Below are 15,633 nucleotides of genomic sequence, written 5' to 3'. Positions count from 1 at the left end.
GCACCTTATCCCTCACCACAAACAATGGCTTCAAACGCACAATCTAAACTGATTGATAAACGAGGATAATTTAACACATTATAAACACAGAACAGGCTAACTGCATACATGCTGTACAAGTAATGTAATAGTGCTTTTTGTCTGGTTCAGAGCTGCATCAGAAGATGGTTTAGGCGCCCTGATATATCCCCGCGAAGAGACTGTTGAATCCAACGGAGAGAGGTTCTGGAAAACTGACTGAACGTAGAGCTGTAGTAGTTTCAGCGCATGACAAAACGGTATAAACAATGCATGAATCAAAAATCCCAGGCTCATTTGCGGAGTGTTGAAACAAGCAAGCATCAATGGTGATGAATATATCGTAAGGTCAACAACCTACAAAGCCCGCAGATTGATAGCGGAGCTTCGCTTGGATACTGTCTTGTGCGTTTCCAGGCCCATTAGCTGGCGGACTGCCGTCTGTGCTGACCGCACTCCGTAATCCATCGTCACTGCTACCTCTCCCGGGATGTCCACGAACTGGCCAATCAGTCCGAGATTGTCGATTCCCGGGGGTATCACTTGTGGGCGATCGCCGCGTAAGCGGGCCAACAGTGTTGCTGCTGCTCGTGGAACCACGCAGGGTAAGGTAATGGAGTGGTCTAGGATCCCCTGCACAGGGAAATTCAGATGTTTTAATATCTCTCCCATGATTTCTTGTCCTGAGCATTCGAGCATGGGCTTCTTGACGTAGTCGCCCTCCCGCTCGGGGTACAATGCGTAGCCCCAGAGGACCTGCACGTGCGCAGGTTGGTCGGGGAATAGAGGTTGCTGGGGGAGATTGATGCTCAGAAGCCAGGGAGTGTCTTTGAGGGTGACGAAAGTGCCGCTTCCTGCTTTATCGCCGGTGAGGGCGGTAAAACGGTTGAAGAACTCGGGGGAGGAAAAGGTGATGGTGAAGGATTCGAGGCGGGACTCTCCCATGCGTGTGCAGAAGTTATATGCATTCCCAAAGATAGGGTTCTTAGTGGATAGCTCCAGCCACAGAAGCCAGTTCTCGTCCAAGTCTTTCTCGATCTCCATTAGTTCCAGGGATGGTGGGGACGTATTGGTGCCCGTTGTGGAGCCGGACATAACCGAGCCTAGTGACACCAGCACGATGTCCCGCGGCCCCAGGTTTATCGTCTGCTCGGGCTCATCTTCATGCATGGCTTTGATGGCTGATACCCGGTGTGGATCGCTGCTTGAAGGGGTAGTGATGATATCAGTGACTGTCGTGTGGAAGCGGAAGTCTACGCCACGGGACCGCAGGAATTGGGCGACCGGTGCGACGATAGACTCGTGCCGGTTGAAACGGCCACCATCTAGCTTCCGGCGAAGGTGGATCTCGTGAATGCTGTGCATGTAGTGTTGAAGGTAGCGCCGGAACTCGGCTGCACTATGGACAGGCTTTATGCCAAAGCTAGGAGGTTGTTAGGCATGGCAAATAGATGATACAGAGGTACGACTCACGTCGTGGAAAGTAGCATCCAGTAGCAGCTTTTGAAGAAGCTATTGCTGAAATGGTCGCAGATGCGCGAGCGGCCCAGGGACTTGTCCGATTTTGAAACCAGCATGAACAGGTCCACGCGGTCGCGCAGTCCCAAACTCGCTCGTTTGGCGTCAATGCGTTCAAGACTATGTTTGTGACGGGTGAGGAAGCGAGTATGAGGACGATCTTTAATGGCTTCGGTGGTCCAGAACTCGTCAAGGTCTTCGAGGACGGTCTGATTCGGCTTTGTCTTAGAGGGAATCAGGGAGAGAAGTTCTTCCATGCAGGTGTCGTTGAAAGGAGGCATTCCCCCTGCCCGGCAATCATACCCATTGATGGGGTCGCCCGTACCGATGGTCCCGCCGCCAGCTTGACTGAGAATTTCAAGGATGTGAACACGAGATGGAGGCACATGCGCTTCCTGAATGAGGTGTACAGCTGCAGTCAGAGAAGAAATGCCGGCCCCTAGAATCCACGCATCCATCCCCTCTGGCGACCGGCGCTCAGGCGGGGGAGTTGGCGGTGCCGAAATGGAAGACATGACGGACAGTGGTTGTTGCTGCTTAATCGAGACAGCCACGAGGACAGCCAACCGGTATATAAAGCGATGCCCACGGCGTTCTGGACTTCACGGGTGTGGCGGGAAGGTTTCTGATGTCAAGGCTTGCCGATATCCTGACACTATGGGAGAACCATGGTTCGCAACGGTTAGACCCACGCTGACGACACAATGATTTGCTCGTGCAAGATAGGCAGTGTATTCGATCCAGATAGTAATCGTTCTAGCAAAGTCATCTTAGGCCGCGTCCATTCTAGAACTGGCCACGAGAATATAACTCTGGCCGGTCACTGTTACTGCCAAAGGGACACTGCCCCCTGTGTTCCTTTTCCAATACTTCTACAAACTCACCCACTGCCTTTCGACCCTTTCCTTCAAAGTACCCCGGTCCTAAATTGGCTACATCAAAGCCTCGGGGGTAGTAAGTTTCGCCATCATCGCCGGGAAGTGGAAGGCCTAGGGCCCACGTCAACCACGCCGCTGGACCCCAGCGGTTCCAAACGGTTGGCTGCACGTAGTACGGCATTCCTTTCCAAACTCGAACGTAATACCGACCGTCTTCATTAGGAGTATCGCTGAAAACCTCTTGGCGGAGAACCATCGGCCGAGGAAGCCCAAGGTATCGCAGAAAATACTTCCGTAGGGCTACTAGCCCCATAAATATCCTCCGATATCGCATGGGTGGCGCCTCGTACCTGGTTCATCAGTACATGGTTCTCGGCACAAGACATCATAAAGAATGTGTTATGCAAGAAAAGCTCACATCATTGCTTCCCGCAATCTATTGTCCATCACACAGGTGGCAAAGCCGACAGCGACGCCTCTCACCCACCCTGGAAATCCGTAAACAATGACATCCATCGTCTTGTTCGCGACCAGTCTGTTCCGGTGGTCGGGTCTCATGTTCTCTTCTTCATAATGGTCACTCCACTGCCGGAGCTCTTCCAAGAAATGCAGGCCATCTCTGAACCCGCTTTTTCCCGACGGTAACGCATGATAGCTGATATCCAACGCATCTCCCAGGCTTTTCCAGTACGTTCCAATAGCACACTGTTCCAACACCGTCATTGTCCTCCACTCGAACCGCTCCACAAAGCGGATGGGTTCTGTGGCGAATAGGCTCAGGGTATAGAGCATGTCAGACTCGAGGATTCTACCGCTGGCACGGTATCCGGAATGTAGAAATTTGGTTCGGGCAATGGCAGTGCGCGCACGAGACGAAGTAGGAGGGCATGTCACGAACTGACCAATAAGGGCACCCGTATCTGCATAGCGCTTGAAGGAGGTAGCGGGGTTTGAAAGCTGGGAAGTATGCAGAAGGAGGGAAGAGATGGTCGGAATGCCGTAGGTCTGGATGGAAGATCACATGTTGTTATTAGCAGGATATCAAGACGAGGGGAGGTAAGGAGGAACAGTTACCCGAAAGAGTGCAAACTGAAGGGCTTTCACTGCAGTGGTAGGGAACTCAAGTTGCATTATGTTCTTTTGTATGGCCCATGCATCATGGACTGTCATTTGGGACATAGATGCACGGTTCGCATACTGTGGGTAATCGCGGTAGAGATTGCGAACGCGCTGGAAGCGAAGAGTCGAGACGAGGAGAAGGTAGGCGAGGAAGGCGAGTATGAGGGTGATGGGAAGTGAGACTAGTAGTTGATGGATTGAAGGTGTGAGACTGGTAAGGAACAAGGCGGTTGTATGGGGCATGATGGTTATGATCTCTTATGCGAAGACTGGATGATGGATTCAAAAATCTGGGATGGTTGAATCATAGATCTACGATGATGTTGGGATGCTCCATTAAGAAGGTCCGTCGGTCTGTGGTGCCCATTATATACTACAACCGCACGAAGACAGAAGTCGCATCCCTGTGTACTATCATAGTCCCATACATTCTTTCCTATGGTCACTAGCCCAATCCCCGTGATATACATCCTCCATAGTTGCACCCGTCGTAACGAGTTCATATGCCACTACCTCGAACGGAACGCGGACCGAGGATGGGGAGCGCGGGGTGCCGATCACTAGGGCCGATCACTCGAGTGGATAAGCCAGTCATGGTGAAACAAATGGGGATTATGTGCAGCAGGTCTGATAACCCTTGCCGGAGAGATGAATCCGAAATCGTACGAGCATCTGGTCTATCCGCAATACGCTGGTTGGGATCGCGGTGGCCTATGAGATGCAGCATCTTGAAAGGGCAGATATCGTATTCAGCGTATTCCTAGATGGAAAAAGATAAAACGTCAGCGATCAAGGAACACAAATGACATGTGCTGAACAACCTGGGATGGTGTGGAGCTGGCGTTGTGGTTGTCCACGGAAGAAAATGCACGTAACCGCGGGGTTAGATGAGGAATGGTAGCACAACTTGTTAATCACCCGGATATCTCTTTTTAGTGCCAGTTATGCTCCGAAATCTCTCTATTCGCGCATAGGAGATGAAGTTACTAGTAGTTTGCATATACTCAAATGTAGCTCGATATCGGCGCGAAGGCAGCTCTTCACTACTTATGCATACCAACCAGTCTTTCATTTCCCAAAGTCAATCTCATCTCGGACAGGGTATAGGACGGACTCCTATCCTCGTGAACCCCCATAAAAATGTATTAGAAAGAATAAGTACTAAGTTTAAGGGGTTACTATTGACAGAGAAGGTAAGAAAATGACTGCATCGGGTATCTTAGGGGTCAGCTGACGTGTGATTGAAAGTCATGTGCTACACCATCTCCTCCTTTGTTCGCATCTCGCGATCAATCGACACTTCAACCATTATGTCCCGGACCCCAGCTAAGCTGGGAGTTTCATCCACACTACCACGAATACGCGTACTGTATGCTGAAGCTCGCACTTGCGACCACTCATCCACTGATCCTATTCCTGCAAAGGACAACGGCCTCGGCCATGACAGCGACCTCATCATCTGCGCGCGTTTTGAAGAGTCACTGGAATTGGATGTTTGGCCACGCATGGCGCAACATTTAGTCTTGAATACCTTTGTGACGCGGTGGAATATTGGGCGCATGAAGATCACCGAAGCACATATGATGCCCAAATCAAGTTCGACAATGGACCATATAGACTGGAGGTATCCGTTTTCTGGGAGGCATTAGCAATTTTCATCGTTTGACCATGAGGTGGGATGGGTTGACCTACTGGTAGCATCTGCCGTCACGTATTTTTTGAATGTGATCATACGCAAAAACCCAACAGCACAGACCCTATTCACTATCAGCATCATTCAGTCATTCAATTTAACGGTTTGAATATCAGGAAACATACAATCCACCAAATCCAAAGAGAAGACTTAGTTCCACCTTCTGTCTGGTCGTCAGTTTCATTCCCCAAACCAGGATCAAGGGCACCAAGACCAATACGAAATTCTCGGCCAGCGAAATCGACCCAGCTACGATGTAAAAGGCATTTCGCCCATGCATGCAGCTGCCATCAATATGTTTGATCCAGAAATAACGCACAGGCCAGCATTGGAAGATGCTGACAAGCAGGGAAGCAATGCCCCAGGCAAGCGTGAACACTATCAATGCGGTGGTAAGCTTCCGCCAATAGGTGATGGCTCCGAAAAGCTTGCGGAGCAGAACGATGTAGGAAATTTTCACGAAGACGTGGCTTAAAACCCAGAACTTTGTGGAGCACCAGAAGAGCTAGCCCGTTTGATTAGAAGTTGGCCCAAAATGCGGGAGGTAGATATACTCACCAAAGTGACTGTTCCTCTAGTAGGCCTGGAGAGGGACCAGAAGTCTTGACCAACGCCGTTGAATGCCGCTAGATAACATGTAAGCTAATCAACATTAGAACCGGGGTTATGAATTAACTAACATATCACAGTACAGAGGGTAAGCCCGTAGGAAAAGACAAGCCCTATGCCCATCAACAAATCACCGAGATCAAGTTTCTGGCGGACGAGTCGCCGAGAATACAACCGGAGAATGAAGAAGAGGGTTGTCACAACACATGCCACAATGGGAACAACAATGAGGGTGATGCCCCAGTGATTGAGGGGTGTCATGGAGGCTGATGGGATGCAGAAAGCCGTGCTTGCATCGACACGTTCATCTGGGTTGCTATGGGTTTTATCCAAGCAATGTAACGGGGGTTAACATTTTGTATACAGGACTATATACTTTCTTCTTCATTCTTGCGGCGTCTCCGAGCAGTCTACGTCCGGATAAATATATGATATCGGCCCGCTGTAGCAACACAGGAACCCTCTTCGGCCGAATTTGCAGTGATGTCAACGAGTCCGCGGCAGTGGCGACTACTCCAATGAACCAATTTGCCGCACCCCGAAAGTCAAAAACGAAACCCCAGGCATCTTCCGTTGGATTTGAAAAATGGGAGACCGATTAACTCAGCCACATTGCGGACTGCCGCCGATGAGAAGAATGATGATTGGTTTGTTACTGCGATCTTTCTCCCGTTGTAGGTCATCTGTGCCTCTTTTAGTATATTCTCCGGTTCCTCCAAGACCCAGCCTCATCTCGGCTCCGTTGCTACAACTGGCATAACCAGACGACTGGGTTCGGAACCAGACTATATCGGCCGTAAGTGCCTGGCACTGTAGATTCCCTCCATCTCTGTTCCTCGCAGTGATGGCCTTGTGGATCACGAGGCTTGTCAAACTGAGCCGCCTACATCACCGCGTTGCCGGTGCTCAATGTGAGATCTGCAGAGTAACAGAAAAAGTCCAATTGCATTCTTGCTATGTCGCATTACCGAGTCTATTGCTCTGTGTACTCATCGTGTGTCCTTGGACTTGCTATTCGTGGATTATATGCTCATCCAGTCGTTGCTCTGAGAACCATTCTTTGACATTCTTCCAGCGCAGTGTTGTTCGCACATTGCTCGACCAATCCTGATCAAAATGGAGCCATCTGGCATCTGTCAACCTCCAGCGTGGATCGTCCAGATCGCCGTGCCTCTCATAAATACCCCCACCGTACCGGGCAACATTCCAAAGCCACCACAGGGTCAGACGCAGGGGATCGTCTTCACCCTCGACCGAGAGCTGTTTCCGATTGATTGCGAGATCAAGGATCTTGAAAGTCTTCCCTATCTCCACTAGTAGTTTGTACTGATCACGACGCATATAGTTCCTCCAAAAATCCCGATCGCGCTTTTTGGTCGGTTCCTTGAGCGGCCTTGAATCATACATGAGAAGATATACCCCTGACTCATCTCCTGACTGGAACGGCGACTTGGGTGGCGAGATAGCAGCAACTGCCCAGTAATGCCAGGCTAGTCCCTGAACATGGTGCTCTCTCGTAACACAGAGTGTCCCCCAACTCTTATCGTCCTTCGTATGCATATACAAATCTGCGACGGTGTGTGCATTATGCTTATCAGACGACGTGTATCCCCCAATCTTCTTATCACGATCTGCCTTGTCAATAAAGGACACCGGGCGATAGTGAAAAGTAAAGTTGATATCTAGGTCTTTCAACCTTCGTCGCATGCTAGCAAGATAGGCCGCTATTGTGTTCAGCTCGTCTGTCTCATGTAGAGTTCGGATTTCCCAGGGTAAATCCGGTGCCATTGGCATGTACTCGGAATTACCCTTGTCCATAAAGGCCCAGACGGTATCACGACACGGAATTCCAACAATGGCTGCAGAATATTTTGGTCTTCTGGGATGCCCAGCTGTCCGAAATTCGAAGCTGTTGTGTTGCGTGAAATAGTCAACTTGACCAAACCTGAGAGTTTCGGGCTCTCCATGTTCATCAGCCCTGTCATCAGTTTCAAACGGTTCTTTACCTTCACAATAACCATCACTCACAGCATGGCTGCAACCTGCATGATCATCATATGAACCCTCAAAAGCGGAATCCTCCTCAGCCCCCAAGGACACACTAACCCCAGAAGACCTTCCAACATGAGGACCACGTTCAGCAGTATGCGTGGCCGTCCCAACAGGAAGGGACAATGACCAACCAATCTTCCGTCTATTCCCAGGAACCTCATTTAACTTCAACATCGAAGTATCCACAGCCGACGATACAGGCCCAGTAGGATCTCCCTCTCCCACTTTTCCAGCCGGTACCGCTAGCCCTTCTGCAATTATTTCAGGCGCCCTCAGCTCATTTCGATCCCGAAGCAAGTTGCCCGGCATGAAGTAGCCACTCATCGGCACATAAGCCCCGCCACCTGAGATAGACTCTGGATATCGATCATGACTGTGGTCTTGAGGGAGCTGTTGATCCTTGTCCGTGTATTGCGGCCCGACGTTTGCGTCAGTGGGTCTAATGACAGTTTGGCTGTTGTGTTCACTTTCGCTTTCGCTAGCACTTTCACGTTTTTCCTTCGACTTGAAGGTGGCCTTTGGAATGAGGGATGAAGAAATGATCGGGCAGGTTGTGGTAGAGGGACAGGCCATGAGCTCGGGAATGTTTGTTCTTGTTGTTTGCTGGAAAGTATGTAGTGAGGAGTGTGAAGGCAGGCTGCCTGTCTTGTTAGACGGGAGTAAAAATAGGTAAAGAAGTCGCCGGCCGATGTTGGTTGATTATCACATAGATGAGAATGAGAAGAGCCTGTTCGTTGGGCGTTAAAAATTGGTGGTAAAGCGAACGAATGATTATCCTTCAAACTGGTGGTCGCATTAATATTCTCTCTCCATCTCTGTCTCTCGGGAAAATGAATTCCTGAACACAGTGGGAAAAGAGCAATTTTTCGACTCGGCCACTACTGCTATCGTACATGCGAAGCCTCGTCTCTTTAACAAAATATCAATATAGTTAACATACAAACCATCATCCCCGGATCACCCCATCCCTCGTTTCCTACTGATGACCTCTCCTAAACGGATTCGCGCGCGGGAAATGAGGATTCTCGATATCCCGTCTGGACTTATTTTCCTCGTGGACCTCAATCTCGGTAGTTTTCGTGATGATAGTATGGTTCGAACCTCTTGCGGGAGAGATGAGAGTATCTTCGTGGGAAGCTACATTCACCAGACCGGTTTCGTCAGCAAATGTATCGAAAAGCGACTGATCGGGTTGACGACGAGCGAGAGGAATTGGCTTGTGTCTTGCTGCTGCTGCTGCTTCGGAGTGGGAACGTTTGTAGTATGAACCTGCGTAGCGTGTTCGATGCAAGGCAAAGTTGTATGATTGTCGGAGAGTCGGGAGAGTGGCGCAGATTATGATAACGTACATCTGTTGATGGAATGCATGGGCGCCACTTAGCGCATGATAAAAGTATATAGATAGCTTGGCTGTGCTGAGAGGAAGGTTCCTGCTTACCTCAATTCTAGTGGTTCGGAAAACATTGTGTTAGCTTGTTTCATTGTGGTTTAGTAAACGTGAACCATGGAGAAGTGAGTGGCGTACGAGTACCATGTTGTAATATCGGCCCATGACCCTGGAGTTTTATGTATTAAGCTTCGTCTTTGAGTGTCTGGGCCTGCCCGGAACTCGGAACATCGGTGCTTACAGGTTATGTCTGAATGGACCGGAAGGCTTTTTAGAAGAATGGCCTTGACCAAGGTTGCTGCCGCCGCCCTTCTGGGATCAGTTGAGTTTTTTTAAAGGTGGATTAGAGGTGCTTACAGGATTCCCGCCCCCATGACAGCTATAACCCCCAGCTTCATTTTCCAGGGCAGCTGGACGGACCAAAAAATGATGACTGGAAACAAGGCTAAGGTAAGGTCGGCAAAAGCGTTGAATGCTGTATGATGTTATTCTCTCGACGCATAGCTACCAGGTAGTGTTGGCACTCACAGGCTTGCGATATCCCAGCAATCAGCTGAAACTTCAAGCTAAAGCAGGAGCCGGGAACCTCTGGCCGCCAGATCTTCTCCGCAGGCCGGCAGTACCCCATGATGGCAACGATGGCCAGCACGTTCCAAGCAATGGATATTACACTAAAAATATAGAGGAACCATCGTTTTGCCGGGGACGCTGTCTGGCCCATCAGGCGCAGCAGGAAGACGGCCACCGATAGCTTGCCTGTTGTGGTGCTGACCATGGAGAAGTTGGGTGCGATGACGGTATATTTGAAGGCCTCGATTTTCCATTCCCCATTGGAAATGTCGGCCATGTGTTTTCCCAGCCCATAATGCACGCCGGTTTGCGCTAACCCTGAACATACAACAGCGCTCAACTGCATCCATGCGGCGCCTGAGTTAGCCGCTATCTTTTGCGGTAGGATCTCGCAGGGTTGACCTACCAGGGAAAGGACAATAAAGAAGTCGTCCCAGCCTGCTTTGCGAGTCAGTATTAGCCGGGTGTACAGTCGAATGGCGACGACTATGATCGCCACGCTTCCAAAGCTCCAGGACACAGCAGTGATCTGTGGGCCTTTGTCGTCAGGCATGGTGGCCGGACTTAACAATATATCATTGTTGCTCGAGCAAGGGGGGACACTTTGGAGGTCCTCGAAATATAAAGCTGTACCGAGCAGGTGTATTCCCGATCGAGCGATATAGTCGATACTTAATTATTTTACGAGACTATTAGACAGGCACATAGAGATTCTTTGTTCAGCCGTCGAGCGATACATCGACTATCAACACATAGCGTGCGGTATGTCCATGTCTCGGGATTTGCCGCGATTTGGTAGTCGGGTTATACGAAGGGATCGACTGCCAGATGCCAAAAGATCCACCTGTAGGGGAGACCCTTCGGTCTGTGCTTTTGCTAGGTAACAGGGGCCAAATCACCCCACAGCAGGCGCCTTTCGTCCAGGCATCAGATAGATGAGCCCAGTGTGTGCGGACCAAATTTTGGGCAGCCTGTAACATGGCATCAATATGCGCAATGACCTCCGGGAATCCTCGAAAGCATCACTTCTGTCACGGCGTACTGTCCCTTCAAATATCTTGAAGGATTGGAAGCCGAGCTCAAGTCAAGGTTCGGAATATCCATAGCGTTTCCGCGAGGCACCGGCGCGGCGCTAATGCAGCCAAAGCGTGTGGCGTGTGGGAGGATGGCACCTAGGTGACGGAACTGACAGCCGGTGGCGGCCCTTTACAGGCCCTATCCAACCCTATTTTCACGATGGCGCTGCTAGCTGTTCTAGTCTGGCATTGCGGGCCTCTGCTGATGACCAAAAGTACTGAATCTTGGCCTAGCTGGGCGCTTACCCCCCCCAACTCTGATTGATGTGACAGGTCCACCCGGTGCACGCACACCGTCCTGCGCCTCCTGCCATAACGAGTAAAAGGCTATCGTAAAACTGTACCTGGCTGAATCAGAACAATAAGGCTCCCAACCATTGTAAAAGGACAGGCCTTCCCTTCTCCCCTGTTCCCTGTAGTGCTGCTTCCCGTGCATATCTTCATCATGTCTAGCAATAGGTGTCACGCCAATGGCGTCTCTCAAAAGCCATTCGACGGTCTGATTCGGCAGGTCGCGCAGGCTGCAGATGCTTTTCAAGATAGCCATAACGAAGCGGATCGCTTGGCTGCCCTCCAGGCGGCGCAGAGGCTGGTGGAGGTGTTTCAGAAGCCGCAAGATGCAGTGTATAATCTAGCTTACTCGGTAATAATATCCTCCAAGAAAAGATGAGCACGAAGTACTGACCCGTACCAGCCCACTCAAGTGATGTGTGTGCGCATCGCCATGGACCTTGGTATTTTCTCCACGCTCTGTGAGCGGAATGGTCCAATTACACTGGAGGACCTGGCAGCCACGAAAGGAGCAGATCTAGTCCTGACGGGTACTGTTATCCCAATCGCGTCTATGAGTCAGCTGCTAAGATATTCTGGGAACAGAAAGGGTGCTGCGTATCCTTGCAGGGATTGGATACGTTGCAGAACATGATGTACGGGTCTACATCCCCACAAAGATGACCAGACAGATGACGGACAGGCTCAGTGGGGCCGTAGTGAGATTCATGTAAGTCAGTCACATAGGTGGCAAGGCCGAACTGACAGAACGTTAGCTTCGATATCGGTATGCCTACCTTGGCTAAAGTACCCGAGTTCCTGCGTATGACCAACTTCCGAAACCCATCGGGTGCTCTGAATGGTGCATTACAGTACGCAGAGAAGACAGAAATGTCGCTGTGGGACTGGGTGCCGACCAAACCAGGTTTCTTGGACGTTTGCAATACTTTCATGGAAGCGGACCGCGGGAGCCGGCCTAGCTGGCTCGAGTGGTTTCCTGTCAAGGAAAGAATTATTGACGGATTCAAAGAGGGCGAAAGTAACGTCCTCTTGGTAGACGTAGCAGGTGGGCGCGGCCATGATTTAGTTGCTTTCCAATCCAAATTCTCTGGAGTGCAGGGACGGCTCATCTTGGAAGATCTGCCTCATGTCGTGGCTGAGGCTACTCAGCACCCCAAAATTGAGCATGTATCGTTTGACTTGTTCCAGACACAGCCAATACAAGGTATACTCGCTGGTTAACACCTGAAACGATTCTGAACCCTAATCTGACTATATACCGCCGCAGGTGCGCGCACCTATTACATGAAATTCATCCTTCACGACTGGTCAGACGAGGAAAGTCGCCTGATCCTGAGCCATCTTGGAGCAGCAATGAAAAAGGGGTATTCCAAACTGATAATCGAGGAATTCGTATTGGCAGACAAGGAATGTGCAATGCTGCCCGCCATGTGGGACTGGGAGATGTTGATTTTCTGTAACAGCATGGAGCGAACGGCTAGTCAGTGGACGAAAGTGCTGGATTCGGCTGGCTTCAGGATTGTGAAAATTTGGGCACCCCCTGGTGACGGACAGAGCATCATTGAGGCGGAGCTGAAAGAACCTGATGAAGACATGAAATCAGCCCGGTCAAGCCATATATAACCGAGAAGCTGATAAAGTAGTAGGATTAGAATACCTAGTTTCTCGGGCTCATGGCATTAGCTTCATTTTGACGATCTTTCGCCTCTGATTTGGCAACGTAACCGCGACTTACTCGGTAGACCTAAGTAGCCAGGGCCAGCGCAGAGATGAGCTGGGAGATGAAGTAGATAAATAGGATGCTGGAACTCATAGGTCTCTCTGGAGAAAGGGAAACACGTGGTCCAGTGAAAACTACTACCACGCGTCAGTCAGCTGACCCAGTCCCGTCTTCTCATCATTCACCAACTCAGGTATTATTAACTGACCAGTTCATCGAAAATAGTTATGGTGAGTGGACTCTGGGTGCCTGCATCTAACAGACAGAGCATATGCACCAGTGAGCTGTCTTTGAATGCTTCCACAAAGTTAGTCCCCATCCCTGCCCCGAGACTCGCTATTACTATGGTTGCGATACGTCGTGATATGGTCTACTTGTTACAGCCACTATGCCTGAGATCTGCTGATTGTCAACGATACAAAGTATCCCTGTCCTCAATTGCCAGGGAAAGCTCAACCCCAGGTCCTGGAAAACCCTACACGTATGAAGTATCCCTCAGCACTGATGAGGCTTCTCCGAATCCAGGGCGTCCATGAACAACGCAGAAACGATAAGGGCACCTTCCCAGCAACAATATGGTCTTTTAGTGTCCACTCAATGACATAGCCCTAGAGCAAGTTGTATTGTGCCATATCATGAGATAAGAATACATCATCTGGAACTTGGAGAAGTGTGGGAACATAGCCAAACGTACAGTGCAGTTGGACCTCGATTTACTCCGCAGGACAATCCTACCCGAATGTGTTGCCTGCCACGTAGCAGCCAACTGGTAGGCTTAAGACACAACACCACACCACCTAAATAGCGAAGGACAGACTATGTAATCTCAGATCTGTATGTACTTTCCTTGTTCTAAATTTGAGCGCAAAGATGAGACTGATCAACGCAAGAACATACCAGTTGGAAGAATACCTCGACAGTGATATCCCCGAATATGCAATCCTGTCACATACGTGGGGAAAGAATGAAATTTTCTTTCAAGATCTTCAGGCACTGTCAACAGGCTCTAGGTACTGGGATCGTGTGGTAGGCAAGGAAGGATTTTTCAAGATCAAGTATACCTGCCAGCAAGCGATCAGGGATGGTCTAGATTACGCTTGGGTTGATACATGCTGTATCAACAAAAGCAGTAGTGCGGAAATCTCTGAAGCTATCAACTCCATGTTCCAATGGTACATGCGATCAAGCAAGTGCTATGTTTACTTGTCTGACATCCCCAGCGACTACGGTGGGATGCCGCTCAATGAGCAAGCCGGAAGCTCTGTCAAACCCGCCAGAAGACACAGGTCTAGTGAATACGATGCGAGCATCAATGGCCCCTTTGCAAGATGCCGCTGGCTCACTCGAGGATGGACATTGCAGGAGTTGATTGCACCCAAGGATTTGACCTTTTATGGGTCTGGTTGGAACTTTCTTGGTACAAAAGCATCAATGACAGCCCTCCTCTCTACCATCACTGGCATAGACCAGCGCGTTCTTAGAGACTCGACAGACACAAAAGAGTCACTGAGATCAGTATGTGTCGCACAGAAGATGTCATGGGCAGCTAAGAGGCGGACTTCTAAGATAGAGGATGAGGCATATTGCCTCCTGGGTCTGTTTGATGTTCATCTGCCTATCCTCTATGGCGAAGGCAAAGCTGCATTTATTAGACTACAGGAGGAAATCATCAAAAGTTCCGATGATCACACTATTTTCGCATGGAACTATTGCGATATTGAGCAAGAGAGCCAGTACACCGTCCTTGCTCCGTCTTCATCCTGCTTTCTCAAGAACGTCGTCCAATGGTCCCGTCCGCGTAACAGTGGGCCATACACCATGACCAACCGAGGCCTCCACATCCCGCTTCCCGTCATATATCGAAACGGGCCTAAGGATAGCTGCCTCGCGCTCTTGGACTGCCATTATGAGGATGATGTTACAGGCGCCTTGGCCCTCCCTCTTACTCCTCGATCAGACAACACCTTTGATATCGATTATGATATCTCGCGGGGGCGGGTAGTGAGAGTTGACTTGGGACTAGAAACAGAAGCCAGGACTCGAGACCTTTATATCCGATCACAGTCCAATATTCCCGATCGAGGACCACAATTGACATGTCAATTTAACATCGATCAAGCTGATTCCAGAACAGCGAGTCTGCGCATAACGGAATACTATCCATCGCGTATCTGGGACGCTGAGAATCACAGACTACGACTTACCTCCAACGACTCGACTTCCCTAGAAACATGGGCTGCTGTTAGATTACAAGACTCCTCCGAAAGATCCATCGGAGTTGTTTTCCACGTATCATCACAAAGGAGGCCAGAGAGCACAACGACCTTCAATGTACGTGGTTGGATCTACATGCAGACTATGAGGCCCGAAATGACCCTCTCGCATGTAGTCGATCAGGTCATTCGCGGCTGCGCCTCAGCTTCAGCTTATGAATACGGGAACCATGGATCCTATACCCTTGCCTTAGGCCGAAGACATAGCATGGTTGCGACCAACACTATGATCAGTGGGAATGGCTCAGAGACGCTCATGGATGTGACTGTCGCTGATCGGTATGCGCCTTGCACGTTGCGACGTGTCTTTGGCGCGACTCCTAAACCCCCAAAGAACACAGAAATACTTTCCAAGGAGAAGGACCTGCGAACGAGCGTGTCTACAGATTAGCGACAGGTTGAACTTGACTCCCATGGGAAGATGACACC

The 15,633-nt window shown here is 50.0% G+C and overlaps 6 protein-coding genes across 6 annotated transcripts; 2 read left to right on the top strand and 4 right to left on the bottom strand.

The window, feature by feature from the left end:
• Positions 1–375: 375 nt before the first annotated feature.
• BO88DRAFT_332084 (oleate hydratase) lies at positions 376–3,776 on the bottom strand (the record flags this gene model as incomplete). Its single annotated transcript, XM_025702704.1, has 5 exons — positions 376–1,441; positions 1,492–1,948; positions 2,421–2,764; positions 2,833–3,419; positions 3,489–3,776. 5 exons carry the CDS (start codon positions 3,774–3,776, stop codon positions 376–378), a joined length of 2,742 nt encoding a protein of 913 aa, XP_025566848.1.
• A 1,012-nt stretch (positions 3,777–4,788) lies between these two features.
• Positions 4,789–6,096, bottom strand: BO88DRAFT_411934 (uncharacterized protein; the record flags this gene model as incomplete). The annotated part of the gene is made up of 5 exons (XM_025708062.1): positions 4,789–5,168; positions 5,226–5,290; positions 5,352–5,731; positions 5,785–5,852; positions 5,907–6,096. The coding sequence occupies 5 exons, from the start codon at positions 6,094–6,096 to the stop codon at positions 4,789–4,791; spliced, it is 1,083 nt and encodes a 360-aa protein (XP_025566847.1).
• Positions 6,097–6,642: 546 nt separating this feature from the next.
• BO88DRAFT_176306 (uncharacterized protein) lies at positions 6,643–8,662 on the bottom strand. Its single transcript, XM_025701705.1, has one exon. The coding sequence runs from the start codon at positions 8,458–8,460 to the stop codon at positions 6,847–6,849; it is 1,614 nt and encodes a 537-aa protein (XP_025566846.1). The 5' UTR covers positions 8,461–8,662; the 3' UTR covers positions 6,643–6,846.
• BO88DRAFT_176241 (uncharacterized protein) lies at positions 8,662–10,480 on the bottom strand. The gene is made up of 7 exons (XM_025701704.1): positions 9,803–10,480; positions 9,632–9,749; positions 9,516–9,583; positions 9,413–9,443; positions 9,326–9,332; positions 9,088–9,238; positions 8,662–9,024 (listed from the first exon to the last, which is right to left on the bottom strand). Exons 1-7 carry the CDS (start codon positions 10,395–10,397, stop codon positions 8,864–8,866), a joined length of 1,131 nt encoding a protein of 376 aa, XP_025566845.1. The 5' UTR covers positions 10,398–10,480; the 3' UTR covers positions 8,662–8,863.
• Positions 10,481–11,316: 836 nt separating this feature from the next.
• On the top strand, positions 11,317–12,928 carry BO88DRAFT_402101 (O-methyltransferase). Its single transcript, XM_025706018.1, has 5 exons — positions 11,317–11,563; positions 11,615–11,741; positions 11,797–11,920; positions 11,967–12,415; positions 12,479–12,928. Exons 1-5 carry the CDS (start codon positions 11,366–11,368, stop codon positions 12,832–12,834), a joined length of 1,254 nt encoding a protein of 417 aa, XP_025566844.1. The 5' UTR covers positions 11,317–11,365; the 3' UTR covers positions 12,835–12,928.
• Positions 12,929–13,801: 873 nt separating this feature from the next.
• On the top strand, positions 13,802–15,595 carry BO88DRAFT_382148 (HET-domain-containing protein; the record flags this gene model as incomplete). Its single annotated transcript, XM_025704613.1, has 1 exon — positions 13,802–15,595. The coding sequence occupies one exon, from the start codon at positions 13,802–13,804 to the stop codon at positions 15,593–15,595; it is 1,794 nt and encodes a 597-aa protein (XP_025566843.1).
• Positions 15,596–15,633: the final 38 nt, after the last annotated feature.

This window comes from Aspergillus vadensis, assembly GCF_003184925.1.
Source record: "Aspergillus vadensis CBS 113365 unplaced genomic scaffold BO88scaffold_3, whole genome shotgun sequence".
Lineage (NCBI taxonomy): Eukaryota > Fungi > Ascomycota > Eurotiomycetes > Eurotiales > Aspergillaceae > Aspergillus > Aspergillus vadensis.
Note: the sequence above shows the minus strand (reverse complement) of the source record. Positions and strands in the feature narration are given on the sequence as shown.

Bases quoted from the DNA above. Each gene is read 5' to 3' on its own strand.
- BO88DRAFT_176241 (XM_025701704.1), bottom strand. From the start codon at position 10,397: ATGCCTGACGACAAAGGCCCACAGATCACTGCTGTGTCCTGGAGCTTT. The intron at 9,584-9,631 runs GTAAGCACCTCT...TGATCCCAGAAG, and splicing joins GTCATGGGGGCGGGAATCCT to GGCGGCGGCAGCAACCTTGG. The intron at 9,025-9,087 runs GTCGTCAACCCG...TGGTGAATGTAG, and splicing joins CAAGCCAATTCCTCTCGCTC to CTTCCCACGAAGATACTCTC.
- BO88DRAFT_176306 (XM_025701705.1), bottom strand. From the start codon at position 8,460: ATGGCCTGTCCCTCTACCACAACCTGCCCGATCATTTCTTCATCCCTC.
- BO88DRAFT_402101 (XM_025706018.1), top strand. From the start codon at position 11,366: ATGTCTAGCAATAGGTGTCACGCCAATGGCGTCTCTCAAAAGCCATTC. The intron at 11,564-11,614 runs GTAATAATATCC...GACCCGTACCAG, and splicing joins TGTATAATCTAGCTTACTCG to CCCACTCAAGTGATGTGTGT. The intron at 11,742-11,796 runs GTACTGTTATCC...TTCTGGGAACAG, and splicing joins AGCAGATCTAGTCCTGACGG to AAAGGGTGCTGCGTATCCTT.